The sequence below is a fragment of the Narcine bancroftii genome, chromosome 2 (genome assembly GCF_036971445.1).
Source record: "Narcine bancroftii isolate sNarBan1 chromosome 2, sNarBan1.hap1, whole genome shotgun sequence".
NCBI classification, from domain to species: domain Eukaryota; kingdom Metazoa; phylum Chordata; class Chondrichthyes; order Torpediniformes; family Narcinidae; genus Narcine; species Narcine bancroftii.
Window position 1 is genome coordinate 327,209,653 of NC_091470.1, and position 10,578 is coordinate 327,220,230.

General features: G+C 41.5%; 1 protein-coding gene across 4 annotated transcripts in view; it reads right to left on the minus strand.

The window, feature by feature from the left end:
- Nucleotides 1-9,315, minus strand: part of LOC138755638 (copine-3-like) — a 47,102-nt gene extending 37,787 nt beyond the window's left edge. For 2 of the 4 annotated variants that reach the window (XM_069921993.1, XM_069921990.1), the window contains exons 1-2: nucleotides 8,504-8,776; nucleotides 743-879 (exon numbers count right to left, since the gene is read on the minus strand). In XM_069921993.1, coding sequence (XP_069778094.1) covers nucleotides 743-871 — 129 coding nt within the window. In that variant the 5' untranslated portion in view covers nucleotides 872-879; nucleotides 8,504-8,776. Of the gene's footprint in view, nucleotides 1-742; nucleotides 880-8,503; nucleotides 8,777-9,007 lie in introns of those variants that run through there. The other 2 variants (XM_069921992.1, XM_069921991.1) reach the window with 2 other exon arrangements.
- Nucleotides 9,316-10,578: the final 1,263 nt, after the last annotated feature.

Sequence of the window (10,578 nt, forward strand, 5' to 3'; positions counted from 1 at the left end):
GAACATCGAATAATCTAATTTTGGGTAAAAAGACCCCTCTCTCTCCACATTCCTTTCTCAACCCACCTTTTTCTATCCACCCTAACCCATTTTCATCTCCCTTTCCTTTTTGGTTCCATCCCCCTCTCCCCACTGGATTCTTCTGCTCCCTCCTCACCCCTTTTGTTCCATGTGGACCACCATTCTCACATTCCCATTAGATTTCCCACGTTGGCAGCCTTGGTCTTCTCATCACCCACTCCATCCTGTATGACTCATCTTCCATCTGACCCCTTGTCTTTCTTGCCCCCGCTCTCCCTCTTTGTTTGGCATCTGCCAATCTCCTGCCTCTGTTTGACATACTTCACCTTTCCTTGGTTCACCAACCTCTCATGGGGCTCCTGTCCTATCCCTCCCACCCTGACCTTCTCCACAACCCCAGTCCTGAAGAAGGGTTTTGATGCAACCATTCTTTTCACCCACTGATGCTGCTCAAGCCACCGAGTTCCTCCAGCAGATTGTGTTCAGCTCCTAACTAGTCCTATTGAAAAGCACCAAGCAAGTGTTAAGACAAATCTAACAGAAGAAGAAAAAAAAAATCACTCTTGTCAAAGCTAAGTTTATCTTGTTGGCATGACTAAAAATCACGATCAGTTTCATTGAGTTCCACTCCCAGTTAAAGTGTTTAAAAATAATTTATCTTTTCAATCCTTGACAAAAATCACGACAAATTTTAGGAAATACATGACAATAATCTGCATACCTCAACCCACTGATTTTCACCAGTACTTATGAAGAACACACACAATGGATCAGATTTGGAACCAACATCTTTATCTAAGAGATTCTCACAAGAAATGCTCAATTCGACCTTCGTCACACACTGCGCCATCAGTTAATCTGAAAAATGGAAGAGAAAAAGAAACCAGTAGTTTTTTTTTGTCAGATTTTAAATTAAATGCATGAAAATACAAACAAGTCTCATCTCAAGATTATTCTTTTGCAGCCATCTCAGCTTCTTTTCGATCTCCTTTCAAAATTACCACCAAGACCAGCATTTAAGTAATCCACTTGCTCCCCATGTTTTATACAAAAGCACTGGCCTGCAGAAGTTGCAATAATATAAACAGCTGTTGAAATATTCAAAGTTCAGGCTCCATTTTGTAAACACACAGTTAAACCACTCCAACAATGATACCACCATGCTTGGATGGGATGAGGATTTCTTCTGAACAGGAAGTTTGGCAATCTTCTGATGACATTTCCAAAGGTGCAAAATCCGCCTTGCAGTCAGTAAAACACTATGACAAATGCCATCAATCCAGATTTGGATCCAGCACATTGAGGAGTTTGTACATTCTCCCCATGACCTGTATGGGTTTTATCAGTGTACTCTGGTTCCCTCTCACCTTACAAAATGTTATGGGGTTGATAGATTAATTGGGTGGCATGGGTTTCATGAGTCAGAAGGGCCCTCTACTGCGTTGTATTGTTAAAAATTTAAAAAGATGAACAGTGTTAATCATGGAAGCCTGTGATTTGATCTTTGTTACTCCTTTTGTGCAACAAGAGAGCATTTACTACAACCCTCAACCGACATACATATTAATTACAAGACCTGTATCTTATTGCCAATTAATTACACCTTGAAGATAAAGGAAAGATATGCTGATTCATCTATTATTTAGTTTACCAGTGAGTTCTCTGTCAACAGTTTAGCAGTGAACAGAAGAATTCAAATGCATGAAAAAGCACATTTTAGAAAAATCAAAACCACTTATTTTTGGAGAATCTGCTGCTTGGGATAATAAACAATGAAACTGCATTGTAACAAAATGTAAAATGTCAAGAATACGAAGGAGTAAAAGCGACTGCAAAAAAATGGAATCTGCAGAAAAAGAATTGCTGGAGGAAGTCGGGTCGACAAGAATCAACATTTCAGGTGACCTCTGAAAGCCACATTTGCAATGCAAGAGATAGATCATGCTGAATCTATCTCCTACTCTTTACTGGGTTCACCACCAAGTCCATGGCTGAAATGTAAAACATGAGCTGACCAAAGTTGATGAAATACCTTATGTATCTAAACTTAGTACGAACCCAGTGTTTCATAGTTTACTGCTTGTGGAATTTAAAAAAACAAAAATAGGTGTAACCAAAACTTCACTTTATGCATCTGTAACTGTTCTGGTTGGAGAATATGGACAGTGTTAGGATGTTCATGAGCAACTTCCCTTTACAAAGGGATAAAGTGTCCTCAACATTAAACAGCCCCAGGATGCATTAGGAAAATTATCACAGTAGCTTTGATCTGACGATCATCTGACAGATTATCCAAAGCAGTCCAAGGAGCGAGATGAACATCTTCCAAAAAAAAAAAATCAGAAAAAAATGCAAGAAGGAGTTCCAGAACTAAGACAGACAAGGCATGGCTGAACATAGTAAGACGAAGGAAATATTAAAGCCAGTAGATTTGTAAAATCTCTTCCTCCAAAATGTACTTTCCCCCTACTATTTTAAATTATTTGGTTTGTTACTAAACCATTCAAGGTGTGTTTCTGGGAACATTATACATTACGAGTATTCCCAAGTGTCTACAGTGCACAGAGAGTACAGCAAAAGGATGAAGTCAATGAAGAAATGGGAACACGACAATTTTTTAATACAAGGCTATAGTAATACAAGTAAAGACATGATAGGAGAACATAATAGTGTTAACTCCCAACCCCCTCCCTCCCTCCCTCTCCATTCAAGAGCTTTCTCTTCTGCCCTCCAACCCCTATCTGCCTATAACATTTTCCCTGGGCGAATGCTCCTCCCCCCACCATTTTATTCAGGTGCTCGGCCTGGTTTTTGCTCATACCTTGATGAAGAGTCCAGGCCCGAAACGCTGGTTATGTACCTTTGCCATAAAGAACATTGTGTGATCTGCTGAGTTTCTCCAGCATTTTTGCGAATTAATCATGGCATCTGCAGACTTTATTTAATAATCTTAAACATATAACATGATTAGATTGTGCACAATGCATACTTTAACAGTGTGCCATTTTTCTCCCAGAGATAAGCTAATCGCTTTCCCTCACTCCTGATAATTACTTTAGTTTAAACAAACTTTGTACATCTGCTTAATTCTCAATTAGCTAACCAAGAAGTTTAGCTTTAGAACCTTTGGCAATTGCTATCAGAGAAGCTCCCAATATTACTGGTATTATTCGTTGCAGGGATATTCATAAAGTATCACTATATGCAGATGATTTATTGTTATATATTTCCAATCCTGAAAATTCTATTCCTGCAGTTTTATCTTTATTAGCCCAATTTAGTAATTTTTCGGGATATAAACTGAACTTAAATAAAAGTGAATTATTCCCTTTTAATGGATGGGTTCCTATTTATGATAGTTTGCCTTTTAAAATAGCTAGAGACCATTTTATATATTTAGGGATTAAGATTACTAAAAAACATAAAGATTTGTTTAGGAATAATTTTTTCCCTCTATTGGACAAGATCGGCAGTTTACTTACCAATTGGTCACCATTATCCCTATCCATGATAGGCCGAATTAATGCTATTAAGATGATGATCTTACCTAAATTTTTATATATATTCCAAGCTATACCTATTTTTGTTCCTAAATCTTTTTTTGATAAGGTCGATTCTAAATTGTCCTCGTATATCTGGCAAAACAAGAATCCTAGATTGGGGAAAAAATATTTACAGAAATCTAAACTAGAGGGAGGGTTGGCATTACCCAACTTTAGAATTTATTACTGGGCAATTAATATTAGTTACTTAAGGTATTGGTTGAATTATTCAGAATTATCTCTAAATCCCCATTGGGTAAATTTAGAAATTAAACCGATACAAAATTTTTCAATTAGCTCTATTTTGGGAGCTGCTCTCCCTTTTACTCTTACTAAATTATATAAAAAAATTGATAATCCAATGGCTAAACATACACTACGTATATGGTTTCAATTCCGGAGATTTTTTGGCCTAAGTCATTTTATCTTGGAAACTCCTATTGTACTAAATTTCCTTTTTCATCCCTCTCTAATTGATCAAGCTTATTACTCTGGAAAGTTAAAGGTATAACATGCTTTTCGGATTTATTCTTGGATAACTCTTTCATGTCATTTGAACAATTATCCATGAAATATGATTTACCTCGATCTCATTTCTTTCGATATTTCCAGATTAGGAGTTTCTTAGTTTCGACTTTACCCTCTTTTCCCAATCGGGAGACTACGACTGTTTTAGAGGATATACTATATTCAAAATTCCCTCCAAAAGGTGTGATATCTAAATTATATAATTACAAAAATAAATTCTGGGACTTTTGAAAAGTTTAAAACTGATTGGGAAAGAAAACTCAACCTTCATATTTCCAATGAAAATTGGAATAAAATTTTGCGACTGGTAAACTCTTCTTCTCTATGTGCAAAACATTCACTAATACAGTTTAAAGTTGTTCATAGAGCTCATATGTCTAAAGATAAACTCCATCGCTTTTATTCTCATATTGATCCTATATGTGATAAATCTCAATTGGAAATAGCTTCCCTTACACATATGTTTTGGTCCTGTCCCTCTTTACAGAATTATTGGAAGGAAATTTTTTCCATTATATCTACTGTTTTGAATATTGATTTACAACCACATCCCATTACTGCAATTTTTGGATTACCTATGATAGATTTGACTTATTTATCTCTTCCTGCGGATCGTATGATTGCTTTTCTTACACTAATGGCTAGAAGATCTATACTATTGAATTGGAAAGAGGTTAATCCTCCCACTGTTTTCCAATGGTTTACCCAAACTATACTATGTTTAAATTTAGAGAAAATTAGAAACTCTGTCTATGAATCCCCTTCTAAGTTTGAGTTAACCTGGCGACCATTTATTCAATATTTTCATTTGTGGTGAGTTGATCTGGCTCTGTTTTCTTTCTATGATTATGTATGATAATTGGGCTGTAAGATGAGATCGGAGTGATCGGCGTGGTTTAGCTATATCTGTAGGTTTTTTTTTAAAAGTTTTTTTTAATTCAGATTTGTTTTTTTTTTCTTTTTTGGGTTTTTTTTTCTCTTTTTTCATATATTGTTATTAATTATATCTTTTTTTTAGAGATTGTTCACACCCTAAACTGATCTAAAATTTTTTTTTATGATATATTTTTATTCTGTAATATTATTGTTTAATATCTCTGTATTAATTCATTACTTACTATGTATTTTTTATATCTCTTTGAACTGTATGTGTTTATAAATTATAATAATAATAAAAAGATTGAAAAAGAAAAGAAAAGAAAGCTAACCAAGAAGCAACAATCTGGGCAAGAAGGAATGGATAGGAATGTATTTTTCCAAGGACATCTACGTGTCAACAGTAATTAATGTGTGTGATGCCTATAAAACCAAACAGAAAATTATGTATATCCACTGCAATAGAAGAGTTATTAACATTTTGCATAATACAACTAAATTAAAATGGCTATTATTTAATCAAATCATATAGACGACATTTTAAAAAATTAATCAGGACTTGGTCAAGTTGTACTGTTGGAGTGTATTCACTTGAATATATTTACATGCCACATAACAGTATTTAGTACACCAAAGGTATAATCAAGGGGAAAGTATTTATACCTAAAGCTGTGTATGTATTCTAATAAAATGCAACCTGTTCAGATCAATGATTCCAGGAAATGAGTCATGGTTTTATTCCCCTCATATTTCAAGCTATCCTGTATACATTCATCCATCAACGCCAGGCTGGAATTAATGAAGTGAGTGTATTCACTGAAGTACATTGATATTAGAACATTGTGCTATCTATTTCAATTAGATATAAAAATGTATATCACATTATCCACAAACAACTTTGAATGTTAAAGACACTTCTACACACCAAAACTAAAAAAAAACTACCAAAAATAGCAGGTAAAAAGATAATGCAATTATTAAAAGAAAACAACAAATTAATGGAAGGGGAAAAAAAACTGACAATGGATTCCAGGCTTTAAATGGACAAAAGAAAATTCAGATGATAGTGTTTTTTTAATCCACTCCTCCACTGTGCAATTGCCCTCAATATTTTACAAAGTTATCCCAGAGCCTCAATGAATTCTATTCTCAAATATCTTGGAACACAGGCATGGCAGAAAGGATCACTCTGTCCACTTGTTTTGTGTCTCCTGAAGAGCATTTTTGCAGGAAGATCCAGATGAGCAATAAACATCACAATTCAAATCTTTGCTTGCCCAACAGAGTAATTTCACCGGATGCATTTTATCAAGACCACCATCTCCCCATGTTTACCAACCAAGAATGAGTGAAATGTAATGATTATAACAGAAGGGAGAAAAGTGTGCCTGCTCTGTGCAGAAGTGCAGGTCAGGATGGGGTCAACTAAATCAAGATTTGAAATTAGATCTCACACTGGATAAAGAAGTTGAAAGTTCTTCAAAACTCAGAAGCACTTTCACATTCCTTTAATAAAAAAAATTCAAATAAAATGGAGTGCCAGTTTTCATTCAATGTTGGTTCAATTCAATAAAAAACAATTTTTAAAAAAATGAATCATCACCTTTTTAAGCTATCATCATTCATCATCTATTGCTAGACAAGTAAAAGAATGTGAATACTGAAAACACCTGCCATGAACAGGCTGCTTGAATCCATACTTTTCTTATTGGAAAAAGTTGGGGAGATGGAAGGTTGCCTTTAGTATGCAGAATTGTAAATCAGGTAGGTACAATAAAAAGGTTCCATTGTTATCATGTAATTATACATTTAGAATGCAACATACACAAAATTCTTTGACTTTTGCCTACAAGGCGGAGTCTCCACTTTGTCCAGCACCCCTCACAGAAACCTACAGCACCTGGTGTTCCCAAGTGGTCTCTCTCCAAGGACTGACCAGGCCTGTGCCTGCTTAGCTTCCGAGATCAGACAATCTCATGCATATTCAGGATACAAGTTTGTCTAAAGCTACATTAAATGACAATTAGTGAATTTGTATAAAGCAATCCTGATCACACCCAGGGCTGATAAGGTCTAAACGCCTGTTCAGTTTCATTGGGACAGCATTTTCTCCAGATAAATGTGAAGAATCAGACCTTCATTTGAATGAAAACCCTCACACGTCAGATGTGTTGGAGGAGTCAATCAGAAGTTTAAAAAACTTATAATTACAAGTTTGGAAAAGTTCCATGTTCCAATCCCATTGCTACAGTGTGCAAACTTTGGTCATATTACTGACATTCTGAATGTCGACTGCACCTGACAGCACTCTTAACTGGCCGTGAGTCCCATTCTAACAGTTAAAAACAAATTTAAAAATATTCAGTCCGGGCAAGAGGAACATATCTGGTTCTGAAAGTTAAATTGAGTTTGATTCAGGGAAAGTTGGATCAACAACACGGACTGACTCGATCTGGTATGAAACAAAAACGCACAAACAGCAAGAGAGTGAAAGAACAAAGTGCACAAGTAGTTTGGAACAATGTTCTCTTCTGGAATTCCCATGCGGAAACTCGCTCTCCCAACGTCAAAGCCCCCGCCACCACCAAGTCAAGCTGGTCCCATTCCTTCCGCCGGTTCCAAAGCCCAGCAATACTCCGTTTCCCGACCTTAATCGACCATCTAATTTTTGTTTAATTTAAAAAAGATGCGACGCCCCTCTCAGAGACTCCGAATCGCTCTCCTCTCCCCTTCTGTCAACTTTGCAACCGTGACCGTCCAAACACGACATCAAACCCCCGCCGTGACCGTCCAAACACGACCCCCCCCCCCCCGTGGCCGTCCAAACACGACCCCACCCCCCCGTGGCCGTCCAAACACGACCCCACCCCCCCGTGGCCGTCCAAACACGACCCCACCCCCTGTGGCCGTCCAAACACGACCCCACCCCCTGTGGCCGTCCAAACACGACCCCACCCCCTGTGGCCGTCCAAACACGACCCCACCCCCGTGACCATCCAAACAGAACCAGTGTCAACCCCCCCCACCCGTGACCGTCCCAACACGACCAGTGTCAACCACCCCCACCGTGACCGTCCCAACACGACCAGTGTCAACCCCCCCCACCGTGACCGTCCCAACACGACCAGTGTCAACCCCCCCACCCGTGACCGTCCCAACACGACCAGTGTCAACCCCCCCCACCGTGACCGTCCCAACACGACCAGTGTCAACCCCCCCACCCGTGACCGTCCAAATACGACCAGTGCCACCCCCCCCCCCACCATGACCGTCCCAACACGACCAGTGTCAACCCCCCCACCCGTGACCGTCCCAACACGACCAGTGTCAAAGCCGACAGGCCACTTCTCCGACCCCTTCTCGTCCGCCCAGGTCTGCTTCTGGCCCAAGCCCGGTATTGATCGGGGGAATGCACCGTGATTCACTGCCTCTCTCGCCCCTGTCCCTGCAGCGAGGGGGGTGGGGGGGGGGAACCAAAGAAAGTCAGGGCGAGTCTGCAGAATGGTGGCTTCGCGAGCCGCCAACTAATCGTTTACCAGCGATTTCCCAGCAGAATAAACTCGGGTGGGGTTTTTATTCCAAATCGTTACCATCCGGACGACATTCCTCCGATACTGAAGATCCTCTGCAAAACGGTCACCAGCCAAAGTAAAGTATCGATGAAGTCTCGCGTTAAAAAGGACGCAGGAGCGGAGGAAAAGTCCCCCCTCCCGTCCGAGCGGTCAGCGGCTGCACGGCGCACTTCCTGCAGCGCGGGGGCTGGACGCGGAGACGCTCCGGGGGAACACGCCCCGACAGTCATTCAGCCGCCTGTCAGCCCCCCAGCCCCAACCCCAGCCCCAGCCCAGCCCCAGCCCCAGCCCAGCCCCAGCCCCAGCCCCAGACTCGCCGCAGATATCCCCGGTGAGGAATTCTTCAGTCCGAGTTGCCGTCATTTCATCCCCCCCCCCCCCCCCCCCCGCCCGCCCCCGCCCGCTCCCGCGCCCGCCCCCGCCCGCTCTCATTTCCAGGGGCGGTAACGCCTGGGAGAAGCCACGAACCTGCTCAAAGAGACCGGGCGGGGGTTGACACAGACTTTCTGTTTGTGGGTGGACAGACGCTCTGAAGGCTGGGTGACGGTGGAGATATTTAAAGGCGATTCTTTTTAAAAAAAAGAAACGAAAGGTTCCAGGACGAAGCCGACCAGACGTGCAAAACAAGGGGAAGTGTCAGCATTGCAGGGAAGATGGCCCTTTAAGTCGTGCAGGTTATAACTGAGAGCAGGGGTTCCCAACCTTTTATTTCCTCTGTACCCCTTGGGCATTTTTATAGGTTCCCTGTGTCCTGACAATAACCACACCAGCAGTACGAGTATTAGACAGCTTCAATAAACTAATATGTACACTGAGAGGTCTGGTCTCTGCAAGACGAACCCGGAAGGCGAGACTGTCGCTCTGGACTGCTTTATAGACAAGATCACTGGGATGACCCCTGGTGACCTAGTGGTGTAATTACATATCACCACATTCACCCCACCCTTAAAAAAATTGTTAATCCCCCCCCACCCCGTCCTTTCCTTGTTTGTAAGTTCCTAAGTCCATAATTTTGCGTGGCATCCATTGCCTTGTGGACCTCCTTGGTAGTGGTATAGGGTTGGGAAGTGTGGTCTGCCTTTCACCCTTTCTTGGTGGAGGTGTGGGAGTGGGAAGTACTAGATGGCCATGTGGCCAGTGGGCTGGGGATCCTCTTGAACATGATTAGGTCCTGCCATCAAGTCTACGGTGGTGATATTTTATGGGGCAGGCGTACCCAGGGTCCTGATTTCCGGGGTGGGTGGTATAGTCCTCTGGGGTGACTTGATGGACGACTGTTCTAGTGACTGCTGCTGCGCTCCCTGTTGATCCGTAGACATCTGTGTTTCCTCCACATTGTTCACACATCCGGCCGCCACGAGATCCCTGGTGGCCACCGAGTCTACTCTTCCATCTGGGAATGTGATGAAGGCGTACTGAGGGTTCACATACCTCAACTCCACTTGATCCACCAGTGGGTTCACTTTGTGGGGTCTGCAGTACTTCCGGAGGAGAACAGGTCCCGGTGTCATCATCCATTTAGGCAGCACTGTGCCCGTCGTGGCTTTTCTTGTGAAAGAAAAGATACGGTCATGTGGGGTCATGTTAGTGGCAATACACAACGAAGAACGTATGGAGTGTAGGGCTTCTGGCAACACTTCTTCCCATCTAGTAACTGGCAGGTCTTTTGCTTTTAAAGTCAAGAGGACCGTTTTCCAGATAGTGGCCTTTTCCCTTTCGACTTGTCCATTCCCCCTGGGATTGTAACTTGTAGTGCAATAGGTAGCAATCCCTCTCTCGTGCAGGTACTGCTGTATTTCTGCGCTCATGAATGCAGCCCCCCTGTCTGTGTGTATGTGGTTTGAAGATGCTGAAGATGGGTTGGAGGCATTTTATAACAATGGCTGCTGATACATCAGAACACGGGATTGTGAAGGGGAAACGGGAATATTCATCTATTACGTTTAGGAAATAGACATTTCTATTATTGGAAGGGAGCAGGCCTTTAAAATCGAGGCTGAGGCACTCAAAAGGTTTGGTAGCTTTTATCAGGGTGGCTT